Source organism: Ciconia boyciana, chromosome 3 (genome assembly GCF_034638445.1).
Source record: "Ciconia boyciana chromosome 3, ASM3463844v1, whole genome shotgun sequence".
In the NCBI taxonomy this organism is placed as follows: Eukaryota; Metazoa; Chordata; class Aves; order Ciconiiformes; family Ciconiidae; genus Ciconia; species Ciconia boyciana.
The window spans coordinates 33,322,793-33,340,263 of NC_132936.1; the positions used below are offsets into that span (position 1 = coordinate 33,322,793).

General features: G+C 37.3%; 1 protein-coding gene across 3 annotated transcripts in view; it reads right to left on the reverse strand.

Annotated features, from left to right (window-relative positions):
* The window catches only part of LMBRD1 (LMBR1 domain containing 1), a 90,944-nt gene that overhangs the window by 57,066 nt on the left and 16,407 nt on the right, over nucleotides 1–17,471 (reverse strand). For 2 of the 3 annotated variants that reach the window (XM_072857824.1, XM_072857826.1), the window contains exons 4-7: nucleotides 12,225–12,322; nucleotides 11,163–11,230; nucleotides 5,607–5,695; nucleotides 1,589–1,662 (exon numbers count right to left, since the gene is read on the reverse strand). In XM_072857824.1, coding sequence (XP_072713925.1) covers nucleotides 1,589–1,662; nucleotides 5,607–5,695; nucleotides 11,163–11,230; nucleotides 12,225–12,322 — 329 coding nt within the window. The remainder of the gene's footprint in view (nucleotides 1–1,588; nucleotides 1,663–5,606; nucleotides 5,696–11,162; nucleotides 11,231–12,224; nucleotides 12,323–17,471) is intronic. The other variant, XM_072857827.1, reaches the window with a different exon arrangement.

Here is a 17,471-nt window from a genome sequence, read left to right on the forward strand (position 1 = left end):
AAGAACCTGTACTGAATTGCCTCCCATAATCCTGCTGTAACTTACACCAGCTGAAGTCACTAGTATAAAGATACAGAAAATCATTACCTATGCTTGTTTCTCAATTTAGATTTAAGAGTCTAAAGGTAGTATTTAGCAGGTTCTTTAGCCCTTTACCCAGTTATGACTAAAACACTCTTCTCTTTCTTACATCCTTGTTCTATAATAACTTTATCCATTTATCCTTTGCCTGACAACAAGCTATCAGAAAACATCTCCTTGGCTAGCAATGCTTCAAAATAACTTATTGCATGAGCTATTGTTACAGAGCCACTTAGAATTCACCAGCAAAGCAACATGGGGACAACTTTACTATGTTAGAGCCAGGCTGCAATGGAAGAGAAAGTTATTTTAGCAAGAACATGAACTTAAAGATAAAACCCATCAGGAAAACAGTGACTTCTAAGAATTTTTAGAGCTTTGTCTGCAGTTATCATAAGCTTTAAAGCTTCATCTTTGTTGCAAAATTTTACCTTGATGGCAAGTTAATACATGTAGCATTACAAAGAAGCTGATTATTCAGTGACAGAAGAAATAGAACAGATTGGAAAAGCAAGGGACCACATGAACATCAGATGTTGGCCAAAGCTAATAAATTAAAATGGTTCCTTTCTTTGCACATAAAAGCAAGAGTCAAGCAGTTGAACCAACACAGCCTTAATCATATGATTTACAATCAGTTACAGAATGAACACTTTGGAATCCTTCTAAGCTACAGAAAGAACTGCAGTAGTTTAGTTGCATGCCTAGGACTAACAAGAATATTCCCAAGGCTTTAGAAAACAAGCCTCTAAACACTTTCAAACTCTACTTGCTTTTAACTTTAGCTATTCTTGATTTAAGGCACATATCACAGAAGATGCTGCAGATTCTTCATACCTAAAACTGAATCCTGAAATGCATAGATGTTTACCCTTACTCAAATTCTAGCAATACAGAACTGTGAAGCAATGCTCTTAAAAACATTGCTTTTTCATTTATTGAATGAAGAATAGCCTTTTACAAAAAGGGACAGTTATGATGGAGAACATTTTGCATACTTGTTTGCAAAGCAAGTTGTTCTGCCAGACTTTTTGTGGTAAAGCTCTGTAAAGATAAAAACATCAATGTAGAAGAGTTATAGTAAAGGTCATATTCAGTATTATAGACTGACCAGACCAAGTCTAGGTTACGCCATAGTTCAATTAATTAAAAAAAGCAATATTTAGTTCTCTGCTGCTGGACAGAGAAAGAGACAGAGGCTTAAAAACAGGAGGAGCCAGTGAACGTGTGTTACAAGCGATAAGGAATAATGTGACCTCCCCTTGCAGAAACACATTGAAATTAAGTCTGATCTGTGCTCAAGTACTGAAAGAGTAGTTCTTAAACTTGCAGTAAAAATGTTATTCCTCTCATTCCAAGAACTTAGTAGTGTTTCAAATCATGAAAATCCAGAGCTAGAAGACACTGTTGAAGCTATTTAGCATGATAGTTTTCCATACAGGTATAGCCCATGATAACTACAACTATCATGAACATAAAGAGCTGAAAAATTTGCATAACAACTTACTGTGTAAGTGATAGCTGCCAACATTCCAATCACAGTCAAGGAACTAATGGAAAATGACAGAGCAGTCAAGCCATCTGCAAAAAAAAGAAAAGCCTGTTGAAAATTCCTACAGTAGAGGTATAAGAACATTTCCTCCTGAATGGGTTTCCTGAAGATATTTAAGTTCATTAGATTCAAGAAAAAAAAAATCAAGACATAGCTACCAGCCATAACAACTCAGGTGAAAACTTCACCTAGCACAGGTTTGTCAGCAGTAGATCCTCCTCCAATACTGCAAGAAGCAGGACAGCCATCCCACCTTTGCTACAACATCACAGATGTTGTATTCAGTCAAATGGTTGAAATAGCCACTAATGAACTTGCTCCCATAGCTGCCTAATGCCTCTTCAAGAATTACTTCTGGCCTCCACAGCATGCTGTGGTAATTTTCACCATTTACACATGCATTCTTGATGGTTCCTTTGTTTTGTTTGTTATCACCTGATTTCTCATAATAAAGCACTATCCAGAGAATCAGGCAAGCATGGATCCTTAAAACAACTAAACAAGCCAGATTGCAGACCTCAGCTTCACTCAGACCACACACATCCAGATGTACAGACTGGAAAAAGGTCAGGGAACTAAGGAGTTACTGCAGGTTTACTATCACTCTAGAAATGAAAAGGGATGGTAGGAGAAAAGTGTTACCAAACTCATCCCCAAAGGCATCAAACTTCCTGAATCCTCCTGCATTATTTTCCCAACAACCCCGTCCCTAACCTCCCTGTACAGGACACAACATGCCAAGCTTTTTTGGTTAAATAGTAGCATGGAAACCTATAGCAGCTATTATAGAAATTAACTTTAAGCAATCAATTTCATGTTTGCACCCAGTCATGATAACTGAGCTACTCTTTAGTGTTCTGCCCCATGTCCTCCCCTCCCCTCTCGTTAATTCAATAATTTAGAACACAATAACTTTTATTCCTATTTGCACAGAATTATTAGCCAGTTTCCATTCTTTTTTCCTGAACATAGCGTCAGGCATTCACAAACTGAGAAGTCCTGTTATAGTTATCCTCTATGAGAAGCTGCATCTTTCTTCTGACCAACCCTACAGGCCTCCTTCCAGAAATGCCAAAAAAATAATAGAACAGCACAACCAAATCCAACTTCACAGCTCAAATCTTTCCTTTGGTATTTTTGCTAGATAATACCAAACAACTTTCCCAAAGCTAACAGCAACATGTTCATAAGTTTCAAATACTACAGCTATGTTTAAAACTGAAAAGAGAACCCCAGCACTATTCCCCCCTTTAGTACTTGTGAAAATTTTACCTATGTTCTGAAGTTTGGGGGGAAAGAGAACCCCACACATAAGTGACTCCCATTTCTAACATATCACGCAATGTACTTAAACACCATATTTGATGATCCTCCTGTACATGTATTTGAAACCAACATTTAATATCCATTTAAAAAGTTTAAACTATGTTCAAAGGAACATTAAGAAACTAACTGGCTGAAAAATTGATAATTGTATACCAGAAGTATATTACCAGGCTCTGCCTCAGTGGATGAGTTTGCATTCCTTTTATAATCCCACTACGAACTGAATGGACATAGAACAAACATCCCAAATTAAGATCTTTGTAATTCTTGGGTTAACTGCACAAAGACAAAGGAAAAGAATAAGCTAATATAAAAACAGGACAACAGGTACAAGTAAAGACAACAGACAAAAGTTTTGTCCTCATTTCTCCAGCATGTGGAACATGAAAGAACCTTTTGCAACAGTACTGACTGGGGACTTGCTGGCTGTGGAGTAGCTCTACAAAAACCCTGGGGGGTCTTGGCAGACAGCAAGCTGAAGATAAGCCAGCAGCGTGCCCTGGCAGCACGGAAGTCCAACAGCATCCTGGGCTGTATCAACAGGAGCATGCCCATCTATTAAGGGAAGGGACCACACAGGGAATACCACAACCAGCTTTGAGGCTCCCACTACAGGCAAGATCAGTAAATCTGAGTGAGTTAAGGAGAGAGCTAAGTTCAGAGTTTGGAGCACATGCTGTGCAGAGAAGTTGAGGGAGCCAAGCTTGTTCAGACTGGAACAGAGACAGCTTTGGAGAGACCTAATATTGCCTGCCTGCTTAAAGAGCTAGAGCCCAGGCTCTTCAGTGGTGCATAGTAGTTGAGTGAGACAATGGGTGACTGTGTATATCCATACTAGATAAGAGGCGAAATTGTTTTCCCCACTATGAGATGGAGTCTCCATCCTTAGGGGTTTTTCAAGAGCTAGCTGATAAAGCCCTGAGCAACCTGGTCTGACCTTATGGCTTCCTTCTTCGTGCAGGAGATTGGACTAGATGACCTGAGGTCTCTTCAGTCTGAACTATCCTATAAAATTAAAAGTCACAAGAGAATGCTGGTAGAGTCAGAAATCAAAACCAGACTTCCACATCCCATTCCAGCATCTTAATGATTAAACCTTCCTAGAAATAAACCGTAGCTCTACTATACTTTCATAGCAAGTACATGTACAGAGCTGAATATTTGACAGCCATATTGACATAGCCTAGAAAAATTAGCTTACAACTCAGCTCATCCACTGTTACTACCTGTATAAACAGTTTAAGAAGCATTTTATTCTATGCTGTCATTTAGAATCTTTGTGAACCAAGAGAAACACAAACAAGCAGACAGCCAAAAGTATGAAAAAGCTACAGACTTGTCCTCCCTATCTCCTATGCCTGCAAGCACAGCTTACAGCACAGCGTGTATTATGATGAAAGACTCTGCAAGGAGATGTCAAAGGCAACAAGAAGGGCTTGGTGACCCTGGTGACACAGGACATGAAGTCTGAGGTACTGAATGCCGCCTTTGACTCAGTCTTCACTAGCAAGACTTCAGGAAACCCAGGCCCAAAAGACCAGGGGGAAAGGCTGGAAGGAAGATGTACCATTGGTGGAAGAGGATCAGGTTAGAGAATACTTAAGCAAACTGGACATACAAAGTTGATGGGCCCTGAAGGGGTACACCAAGTGCTGACAGAGCTGGCAAATGTCATTGCAGGGAATGTTTAGTCAGTGCAAAATTCCTAGAATCATGCAGAATATGGACTTGACCGAGGCTCATAGCATTATATTCTAAAACATTCACACAGAAGCCAATGCTCTGATAAATAGCAAGAATGAGGTGCAAATATTAGAGTACTTATGCATTTGGATTAACATTTGTTAGATAACCTTTAGTTACCATTTGTCTGGATGCATTTTGAAAGTGACATCAGGTCTGTCTTGCTCACCTATAAAACACTTTCTTCACACCTTTGCTCTGAAAACACACTCTGGCTAAATACATGAACTGCAGAAGCTAAAGGTTAAATACAACTTCATGGAGTTTGGTCTTCACAATAGTTCTTTATAGCCCTAGCATAAACAAGTATAACAAATGCAAACAAAACAATTTTAGAAAAGGTCAATACTAGGAGGACAAAGGGAAAAAAAAATCATAACACCCATAGGATTTTCTTGTCTAAACAAAGCCACTTATGAAATAGTCTCATTCTTACAGTGAACAGCAGTGTCACATTTAATTAGGTAAGCACTCAAACTGTCATATGACAAGATACACACTCACCATACTGAAGTTCACTGATTTTCAGTGAACTTAAATTCACTCAGTTCAGTGATTGAAGTTCACTGATTTTAAAAGCTGTGTTAAGTGAAGACTCCATGGAAGAAAGTACCTTCCCCTCCTCACCGTTAATATCATAGGACACAACATTGGAATCCTTACTGTCAAGTGGGGACTGTACTGAAAGCAGACACTGCCAGTGTCTCCCCTCTGTACTTTGAAGACAGTTCTGATTTTTTTTTTGTCTGAACAAAGGGAAAAATCTTACTGCAAAGATTTAATGTAGGGGAGCAGTTAGAAAACTGTCACCAAGAAGGTTAGTTTTCTTGTTCAGTCAGTGATGAATATGCCAAAGTAAGTTAGTAGCATCTTATGCAAAGCTCAGAACAAATCTCAAACTTACGACTACTTCCAAATTCTTCAAACAGGAGCTTCACTTTCTCCCACTCTGTGGAATTCTTCTTGTTGGGAATATCCAAAGGGACAAAAGCACTGTAATAAAGCAAAAAAATTAATCTCATTTACCCAAATTAGTCAAATATCAAAAGAATTCTACTTCCAGGTTAATAGAAATCCATTTATTCCTGAAAAAAATTGTATGATGTTAGGTTTAAAAAATTCTGAAGGCAATGTTTCATTTTATTCACATTCCCCTCAAATGCTGTATTTAGATCAGCAGAGCACATGTGTGAGTGTGTGAGAGTCAGGTCTGAGGTCAATGAACAAGTGATTATCTATTTACCAGTACTAACAGAGGTAAGGGCCCTACACTCAAGCGTCATTAAAAGATGTATTAATCTGACTTACTAGCCTGGTTTGACTCCTGTGCAGAGGAGCAAAAAGAATTTAAACATTGGATTTATAAGAGAATTTGTCTCACACTTCTAGAAGCTAGAATAACACAATTAATGATTCCCACACCAAGTATTAAAGTTTAAATGGACATGTTTATCTTCCATTATTACAACTAAAATAATGGATCTGCTGCATTCCATTCCTTGTTCTGTAGTTGGCCCAGAGAACTGAACTGCAGAGAAGTTGATTAAATATTTTTGACCTTCCAATAAGCAGAGACTAGCAAAGAGTGCTCAGAAGAATGTCAGGTAGAACAGTCCCCTAGCTGAAAGCCTCCTGCTGTCAGTCTCCCCATCTAAAGTCAAATAATAAGAGTAACTCTTCAGCATGTCCATAGACAAAACAGCTAGTTTTGTAACAGCTGGAAAACCAGTACCTCCATACCAATCTGAAACCATTGCTTCCAGACATAAAACAGAATGCCTACAAGTCACAAGGAAGTCAGATTTGGAGGGAAACTTTAGGTAAAGAATGTGAGAACGCAAACCAAAGTCCATAAAGAATGCTCACAAGTATCTTTTGGACTTTTGTAAGAAAGAGTACATAATTAGATCCCTGCTTCAAGTCCTAATAAACAAATATGCATCTTCCAGAAGTATGCCTCAAACTTCAAGTACAGAACATAAGCATGTGTTTCAAAGATTAGTGCTAAACTGTGTGCACTTATAGTCACATCAAAACCAAACTGGTATGCTGCAAACGAAGTTAAAATTAACACTTAAAATCTTAACTTTTAAAAAATGTTTGATTTTTAGGTTCTTGACTGTGCAAGAGGTAGATTAAGGCTAGCATTTACTTAAGTTGATGCATGCTTGCTGACTTTTGATTTTGCCTGGATGCTATTTAGGGAAAGAATTACTACTAGAGGCAGATACAAGAACAAAAAATCTAGACACAGGTATTATAAAACAAAGTTCAGTAAAATTTCTACTTATAAGAGATAGCAACACAAATAACTGCAGTTTATTTGCTAAAAAGGGTTAAAATAGGAGACTCTGGGAAACTAAGTGAGCTCAAAGCCTTTTATTTTAGCATCAGTAGGAATTTATGTGGACCACATGCAGTGAACAAGTGAGATGGAAGAACATCTTAGGATATTTATAACTTGCTTGCCTTTCTCTCCCTCCAAGAGCCATAGGGTTAGGGTTTTTTTTGCTGAGGCTACCTACAACCAGCATGTCAAAGGACACTAATCAGATCAGAAGCCACAGTACCCATTATACACTCTCCAATTAGTACTCAGCTAAATCTTGATTGAAGGAGATGGGCATCTGATTCTGCTCCTGCTCAAGTTCCATGCACCAGAAAGGAATGCAGGAGCTATAAATTCACACGCTTTAGTCCCAAGCAAACAGGAATCTTATTTCCCCTCCTGAACAGGGTCCCTCAACTAGTAGCAAACTAGCCAGAAGGCTAACTAGCCCACTTGAACAAACTTCTGGCCTCTAGCTTAACAGGCCACAAGAAGAACAAAACAGAGTTAGCATGCCTAGCCATCTACAGACCTGCATCCAGTCCACACTCCCAAAGGATCTCTAAAACACAACCCATCCATTGCACCAGCACAGCACACAGCAGTTTAGGCCTATTCTTCATGCATGCTAAGCAAGAAGAAATTTGACAAGAGTCTTGGCTATTTTATGTTGATTAAATGGTTAACACAGCCTGAGGGTTATAGTAGCCATCAACAGAATGAGAAGTTTCCATGCTGAATAACTCATTTCACCTGTCATCACTATGATGCAATACAAGTCAGTCCATTGACAGTGAGTGAATAGAGTGCAAGTGCCAGTGCAGGGTTTTACAGGTGTAGCTGAGAGTTCAGTTAAAGCAAGCAAACAGAGCAACTCAACTGTGATGCGATATCTTACACTTGGAGTTCTGGACACAAATTAAATTATTAACTGCAGTAATTTTAAGAATAGAAGCAAACTGCTATGCTGTTTAAAACATCCTGGGAATATTTTGATTAAGATCTAGATCAATATCTAGGCTGCAGAACAAGGAAAGTAAATGCAAGACAAGAAGTTTAAAACTGTTAACTTTTGGCAGGGCTAATAACACAGGTGTAGATGAGTCAAGTTTGATCCTTAAATCAAAGAGTGCCATTAACTGTCATCCTTAAGAAAATAATTTCTAACACACTAGCTTTAAACTCATTTCCTTAAAGTGAGTTCTGCTATAATATAATTTGTGTAATTATTTATAGGCTAATTAAACATATATTCATAGCTTTTTAAGAGCAAGTGGTTCTAGAAAATTTAAGGTAACCAGTTTACTTTCAAACACTGACCATCAGGGAAACATTCCGTTTAGAACCAACCATTCATTAGCCTCAAAAGCAAATATTTTAGTTCAAACCAGACTGCTGTATAAGGGTGCTTTTATGTAGATTGTAGTATCTCAAGCCCCTTGGCTCCAGCACATGACATTTAGATTAAATAAACTATATTAAAGGAAAGTAGATAATTTCTAAGAAGGGAAAGGCATTACAAGTAAATATTAGTTCTGAGTATCCCAGTATAAATTTGTCCTATACGTTGCTTTTAATGATACTCAGCATCAAGTTATTTGTGTGCAGAGCATTTAAGTGATTAGACATGCAGATTTTTGCCACAGCAAGCAGCTTTGTAACAGACAACTAGAGTAAGAGGTACAAATACTACTCCTGCTAACAATTAGACAATGGAATCCTGCTCATTGAGCTGTGTTATCAACAGAAAAAACCTCCAAGATCATCTGGCACAAAACAGATTGTTTCCCAAAATAGTCACATAGATCTCTAATGGACCAAGGTAAACATCCAGGTAAGAATAAGAGATTCTTAAATTTCAAGCTTAATCCAGCTTTTATGGTTTCTTTTAGGACTGCTGACCAGGAAAGAGGTAGGGACTCCTTGTGTAGACCTATCTTTAAAACAGGTCAATAAATAGCTTGGTTCCTTTAACTACACAGATTACTTGCTAAATCAACCAGAACAGAGGTTGTCTTGATATGAGACACTAGTCATGTAAGCACAAGACAGACTATTTGCTAGGCACTTAACAGGAAATATTACAACCCCTCTTGCTCTTGTAACCTGTATGCATGAGTATTCTAGTCTATTACGCCTAGCCTCCTAAAATTAAATCTAGTACATAAAATTCCTGTGTTTTAATGTTGGTCTGATCCTGACCACCAGTGAGAAAAATTGCCTGCTACTGTCAGGTATAGGCAGTACTGCAAGACTGGTCGCCACCACCACTTACAGTTGAACCCCTCATGTAGAAGCTTCAGCTCCAACACTTATCTGTTTCCTATCATAGTGGTACTTCTGAAGCTGCTCTTTGCCCTTGCTGTGCAGACAGTTGACTAACTGCAAGACAGATAACTTCTCCGTAACAAACATGCACATAAACACTGAGACACCTGGGGTTTTTTTTATATATAACTATACTGGAACCAAAGTTCACAGTTTTCTTCAGCACAATCACTTTATTTGCTTCCTAAACTGAGCTGTTCAGTCTTGTAGTTTCCCTTAAAGGAGACAGACAAGAATTATATTCTTCTGCAGCAGCATCTTAAATAGCAAGGATGCTTTTCCATTCTGAGGGTATTAGGATGATGCTACTATTTAATCATTACCAACTTAAAAGAAAGCAAGCAACCTCATACATACAATAGCAGAAAAATTGTTCCAGTTAGAACCCAGAAATACCAAAATCCCTATCAGTGTCTAAAGGAGTCCTGCCTCCCTGCAACAGATACTCCTGCTGCTTAGATCAGTGGGTTTCAAGTCTGTACCTATGGAGAAGCACTGTTCAGTAACTAACTTAGTCCCAGGCCAAGTACTACACCTGGTTTGCAAGTCAATCTCACCATCATATGGCCCATCTCATATGGTCTAGTTAGAGGAGATCATGGAAGCTGCTGTAATTTACAAGTTGTGAAGACTTTAAAGAACAAGCCTAAGAGCACAGAGGACAATTAGGAAGTCAAGAACCAAGTTCCATCTTACTGGAAGAGAGGAACATGCTTACAGCTACTGAGGATTCAGCTGACACCTACTAGAGATACTGCAAAATTTTCTAAACTGGATATACTATACAGTATAAAATATGTATGCCTATGGTGTGAGCCAACAGTCAGAGAAGCAGCTTTTGTCAGAAGCTTTAGTAATATTTCTAGACCATGATTAAGCTAGCTCAAACTCCTTTAGTCTCTCATAATAGCAAATACGTTACCTTTAATTGAAAGGACAACAGACTTCTTAGAAGTGTACCTTAAGTGTTTATCAAAACTTAACCATTACTACAATAAGGTGGTACACAATTAGAAGCATTAATTTCACTCTAGTTTCTGCTTCACACTCTAGTACTTCGATATGGATAATTTTAACATACATTTTGTAAGTTTTACCAACTTCATTGCTGCTGTCAAAATGCTAAAAAGCTTATGACACAGCATACCTTAGAAACTAATATTGGTGTGCATGTCATGCTTAATTGAGATCTTCAATTGAATTTGTAATACTTCTTGGAGTTTCAGAATAACAGCACTTGCTGCAAACAAGTTACCCACTTCAGTAATGTCTGCCTTTCAAACAAATGCCAGCAAAAACTTTATCATAGAAGGCACAACTGTGTCAAGTGTAATCCTACACTATACTTATGCTCTTCACAGAACACTTCTATTTAGGAAAGTACTAAGCACATAACACCAACTCATATTCGTAAAAGCTGTTCTGGGATGTCCATGAAAGCATTTCATAGAGGCAGAAAAACAGGAAGAGCACAAATATTTTACTCCCTGTTGTACACTGACATATCAATACAGTTGTAAATGTCATAGCGATCACGTCCTTGATTGATGTTCATACTGCACAGTCAGAACTTGGAAGCACAAGTATCTCCACAATTAAGAAAACTGTTTTAGCTTGCAGTTAAACTCTTACTTTTCAGGTACCTAATTCTCAGGATATTTAAGTCCTATTAGAGATTAAGCTAGATATTCATTATATGGATTGAGTGCACCATAATCTACATTTTTAATCTTGCACAGAACAAAGTTCTGTTTGGGATTCTGTTTTGTATATCTCCTGTTAATGTTGAACACAAATACTTACCCAATTAAGAGAAGAACTGCACAAATTGTGATGAATCCCAGAGTATATTTGAGTGCAGTTTTAACCTGCTGTATATTAAAGAGAAAGTTAATATATTAACATCAAATAAATCCAAAGGGATTTGTCCAATAAGTTATGGCAAAGCATACTTAGCATAACAGGTATTCTATAAAAGGACCTCCACAGAAAACATGAGTAGTTTTAGATACAAGTCAGAAGTATACATTCTTGAAGAGTCTCATAGCTTGAACTATGAACAATGACATTGAATTATGCTTCCATCATAAACTATGCACTTGAGCAGCTGTGGCCAGAAGTCAGGGTACATTCATTCAATGCAAATATACTCAAAGAAAATTCTTATTATCAATGCTTTATATTATAGCTATGATTAGAAGTCTTTTTTCTCATATTAAGGTTACAATTGAATAGAGGGGAAAGTGATTATGACCAATGATTAAAAGATTCTTTAAGAAAAGTATTTTCATTTGAGAAGTTAGCACCTTACTGGCACAAATTTATTGTATTCCCTGGAATGTCACAAGTCAAAAATCTTCAGTGCATTACAAAAATAGCCAAGTGCTAGCTTCAGGTAAGTTACTACTGCCTACTTCAAGAAAAAAATGCAAACGCTACAAGAAGGAAGGTACTCAAATTAAGTCTCTGTCTGAATCAGTATAATCTTCCCGCCTTCTACTTTTAAACCTGTTCATACATGTTTTCTTTTCTAAGGAAAATCTCATGTAAGAAATTTTAACTTTTCTGTATATGAAATCAGGCTTAAAGGAATTTGCAAGAAGCTTAAAGAATTCGTGGCAATACAGATGTTAATTACTTATCTCACTAAAGTTTCATTTCATGTGAGACCACAGTGCTTAGAGTAAACTATGTCAAACTGTTACTGAGCTGCCTCTTAAAAAGAGTATTTCAAAGGAACTGTAGTAATAGATTTAGAAATGCTATTAACATAGTAGTACTCAAGTTAGACAATCATTCTTGCTTTCATTTTTGCCTGTATTCATTTGTCTTCACTGCTTGGTGCATTTGCTAGGGTGAACTTACTGAGCATGTGTTGCCATCATCTTCTTCCTTCTCCTCATAATAGAAATAGACAAAGGGAATCCACAGAAAGACGCAGAACAGTATGATGGAGTACAGAGCTAGGAGAAAGAATTTAATTAAGTGAAGAGATAAAGTTACATTGGCACTTCATTTACTGCATAGTAATTCAAAAGAAAGAATCAAACATTAGTTTCCTCTCATTCTAGCTCTTACTAATTTCAAGCATTGAAAAGTTAATAAAATTTACTAGCCAGCATATGAACTATTACTTTTTTGTAAACTCCAAAGGACTTACAGAATTAACCCTTTCAGACTAAGGATTTTAGATCCACCTTCAATTCAGCAATGATAAAAAGACTAAAAGTAATCATCTGCATACAGGAGATATACAGGACTAGCACACTGGGGAAGAGGTAGCACGGAGGATAGTGAATAAAAGCAAGCTATGCCACCTAATAACAGAAGTTGTTCATAGAAGAGGTATATAAAAGAATAACAAATTCAAAACTATTTTGATCACTGGACTCCATTTCAGGAGATGGTCTACTATTAATGTAAGTACATTATAGATGGAAGGCATGGTTCTGTTATTGATGACCTCAATTCACAAAATAGAACAAGCCGTAGCAATATAGTATCATTGCTTAACATACCTTTTTTAAAGGAGGGACTAATTGGAGATTGCGACAGACATTTATCTGAGTAGCCACTAAATCAAAACAGTCATACTGTCATATTACTTTGATGCACAGGTGATCTTAACAGACTTTAAACCAGCTAGTTTAACATAAGTGAAGGGTTAAACTAACACAAGTCTTCACAAATACTAACTGGCAAGTCTGAAGACATTAAGAAAGCTAGTGAAAATCAATTGGACTGATTAGCCAAGTGACATGAAGGGAGGAGACCAGTTTCAGATCAAGAATTTCAAGGTTAAGTCTTTGGCCCTCTGTATTGTAAGAAGTTACATCCTTTTTAGGACATCATTATTTAGCAAAATCCTTCAATACTTCAAAATATCTTGTACTACGAACATTTCAGAAGTCTATTAGGAAACTAAAAACTGTCAAGCAGTATATTACAGTATTTGCACCCCACAAGAAAGGTATCCTAGAATAGTTAACCAAGCCCTCAAAAATGTTTTGAGTACCACACAACCAAGACTGCCTGTGCAAGCACAAAATCACCCCTTTTGAGTAGGTAAGTAAAGATACCCAGGACCAAACAAATCCTGTGATCTTTGGCTATTTTTAATCTTTGCCTCATTTTGCATAACTAATTAGTGCCTTCCCACCACTGACCAATATAATCATCCCTAACTTGTTTGTGGCCTCTCATCTTAGCTAGTGCACTCCTTACAAGTATCCATGTGCTTCAAAGAAATCTACTTCACATTTCTACTGAAGGTAGAGCAGAAGCCAAATAAAGTACCAACACCTAGAACCTAAATATGAATGAGAAATTATTTCTAAACAGAATTCATTCTTTGGAAAAATATTTCAAGGTGTTAGAATTATCTACTGTTTAGAGTGCTGAGTTAGTATGGCAGTGTAACAAACTGAACAAGTTCTTGGTTCAGTCAAACTTTCTCACATTTGCCCAGAGCATAAAATTCAGGGCTCTAAGGCACCTTAAAACTTCAAACTCTGAGATGTAGCATTCTTTGAGTACTGCTCTAGAAGGTCTAACTGCTTCAATATTGTGAATGCTTTCAGAAATCAAGCCTCTCTAAAATCTAAAATCTGCTTTTTTTTTTAGACTAGTCCTAAACCCACATTGCACTGTACCAGAAAATTAGGCAAAATTAGGCAATCAAAGATCAGAATAATCAGCCCATAGAGGTCGCTGCAAGCACAGAAAACATCCTTGCTTCCAAGTTTTACTATATTAACTTCAGCATACCTTACTCATAGGAGGTACACCCATAGCTCATTAGATAATGGGACTGATCCATGTTTCTTCCAAGGGGATAAAGGAAGAGATACCTCAGATTCAAGAGAATATCTATGAACTGTGTGAAATAAGGCTACCATTTACCACTACACCAATCAAACATTGGTACTACCTAAATGCTGTTGCTGCAGTAACTTAATTCCATTTTAAGATAACAGGTCAGGCTTCTGACACTAAACTTAGCTTTTTGAATTTAAGCTGCTGGTGTTCAGTTACCAAATACCTAGCTAATCTATATCTTGAATTTGTTTTATCATCATATTATAAAACTATAAATCCTTTCCTTTCTAAAAACTGTTTCCTGACACTATCCTATAGTTCTTCATACTAGTGTCCAGTTTAAGTTTTTCTGATCTGCAACAGTGTATTAGCAATGGACTACTCTCAATGGCTACACTTATCAGAACTTTTTGTTGAATTGTCTTATTTAACTGGATTGAGGCTGTTGAATTGATGTATAGTTTGTCCAGCCTTCACCAGGTTTTGAAAAAGCCATTCATAGTACAAGCATCTGAACAGCACACAGTAAGTCAAGTAAGCAAAGTTTTCAACTCTGTTCAAGAAACACTACCAAAAATATTATTTTTACATACTGCTATTAACATCACTGTCTTCAGCTTTTAAAGGACTGTCACAAGTGTTTGGCAACTGACTGTCAAAAAGTTTTGGAAATATATCTTATTATCCTTAAGTCATCCGTTCCAAGCTTCCAGGCTAAGTGCTGCCTCTCACCTCATGTGGTGAATTAACAAGCTTAAACCATTGCAGTAAAGCTTAAGTCAGAGGCAATTCTATAAAACAAAACCTTTACAGAAGTTGTAACAGTTTAATATCATGACCATGTGAACACCTAGAGGAGTTTGTGTGCCAAATAAGTGGCTGAATTTAAGTATTTTTACATACCAGATCTGACTTCCACAGTAAAGGTAGTCAGAAAAACAACTATACTAGTTCCCCAAACCCATCATTCCAGTAATACGTTGCAATATGCAAAGACTTCATGTAAAACCAAAGACACATCAAAACAAAGTGTTTTCAGTAAGAATTAACTTCTATTGAACTAGGCATTGTTACCAACAGTTCTATTCCAATTTCTTCAAACTCATTTGCTTTTCCACATCCAATGGCTCACAGGTAAACAATATTTAGGATATCATTTGCATTTTGGAGTATTTAAATCAAGTTCAGATGCAAGTCTAAGCAGCTCTAAATAGAATACTGCATAAAGCTCGTGACATTCTCCCTAAGTTTCATACCTTTGAAGTTAACATCTATAAGCTTCTCGTCATTGTCAGTGTAAACAAAGCAAATTACTATCCAGATTAGCCTTACCAAAAGGTTAAATAACTGTACTTTCTGTGAAGTCATAATTAATCCAATCCCCAAGTTCTTGCCAGGAATTTATCAAATTAAAAAAATCCACACTGGTTTAACAATATATCTTGTCAGCAGGAAAACAATACGTAAGAGTTTAGCCTAGATTTTTTGCAACTCAATGTAGTATTGTGTTGAATCCTCTAGAAAATGGAGTAAAGCAGGGCATGATGAAGGATCAAACCTTTTAAAGGTCCCACTAAGCCCTCTTATGTCAAGCCAGCTCCTTAGTAATTTGAAGCTAAATATTACCCACCTCCTTTTGTATACTCTTCCCTCAACTATCAAGCCAAAATGCTTCAACTCACTGAAAGCTTACTTGGTAGCAATTGAGCTATTTTTCAGAAATTACTTGAGTAGCCAAAATCAACTCTGAAGCAAAGTAAAGTCAGTCAAGTATTAGAAAGTGACTCAACTTCTTGAAGAGAGCAAGAGGTAGCTTCTGGTCTTTATTTTGACAAGTCAAGCCACATCTGACCAAAGATATATTTATTTTCAAATTAGCAAGATAAGGTAAAAAAGTTAGTTTCAGATACTGTTAAACTAATTAAAACTTACCTAAGAGCTGATTAGCAAGCTACAAGAAATACCTACCTAGCCAGTCCCACACTATCTATAGAAGCATGTTAAAAATATTGACTCCCATGATTTAGTCTCATTCCAGATCATATCAAATTAATACCTTTCACATAGAACTCCATCAGCTCAAGCCCTACACCTTCTTAAAAAAAGACCATATTGGATATTAAACTAGTGGAGGAATCTAATAAGCTATATTTCTGCAAGCCTTTGCTAATAAAAGATCCTTCCATTTCTGCAATTCTCAATACAAATTTGTAAAAACATAACAATTCTGTAAAAATCAGTGCGGAATGCAAAAGTGGAGTTAGACCAATGGTTCATCAAGCCCAGTACTGTCCTCTCAATGGTGGCACAAGGAGGAGATCTTTAGATAACTCATGTGAGCCTGGTCACTTCCTGCAGTTTCAGCCTTTGGGACTCCCAGACAGCCATCACTGGAGCATCCTGGCCTATTCCCTTTTCCTACTCAAAATTCCCTTTTCCTACAGTACACTTAGAGCAGTAGTTAAGTTTAACTGGATATTTAAGACTCATCTGATATTGCTTTGCCAGTTATTTCTGTGGAAAAGCTTTCAATTTTCACCCTCATCTAAGAAATATTATGTCAGATTTTTCTTTACCACATTTGGCTTGGTCTTTAGCTAAACTAAATCCCTCAAGCTGAAACTCAGTATGTGAAGTATACCACAAGAGTTGCTTCTAGATTCAAGTCCTCTACCCCACGATCCATTCTTGACTCTTAAGGCATAGGCAAAAGCTACACTACAGAGCTAGATCGTTTTTCCAAGTTAAAGACTAAATACATGGTTTTTACCTGTGAGTTCAACACTGCATAAGTGTAGTAAAATATTTAGACATAACCATTTACTTCTAACCATAAGCACCTGAGAAGCAGACTATAAAGCACATCAGCATTCCACACCAATAACAAAGAAAAACAGGAATCTTATTTACTTGACCACAGCAGTCATATCTGATCCAAGGAAGGGTCCCACTTCCCCCTCTCCACCATCCACCTGTCATATTAAAAGTCATCTTTGCACCAGCTCCAGTGTTTGCTAGACCTTGTGCTGGGTCACCTTAACTTGTCACACTGGTAGAAGAGTGCCACAAATCTAGTGATCTTGCAGCACAGGTGGCCAACAGCACCTTGGGCTGCATTAGGAAGTCTGTCACCACCAGACAGAGGAAGGTAATTATTCCCCTTGATTCAATATGGTCTCACCAGCACTTCAGAACTGGAGTGCCATGTTCAGTTCTAGGCTCCCCAGTACAAGACACACACATACTGGAGAGTCCAGCAAAGAGCAACAATGATTAAGGGCTTGAGCATGAGAG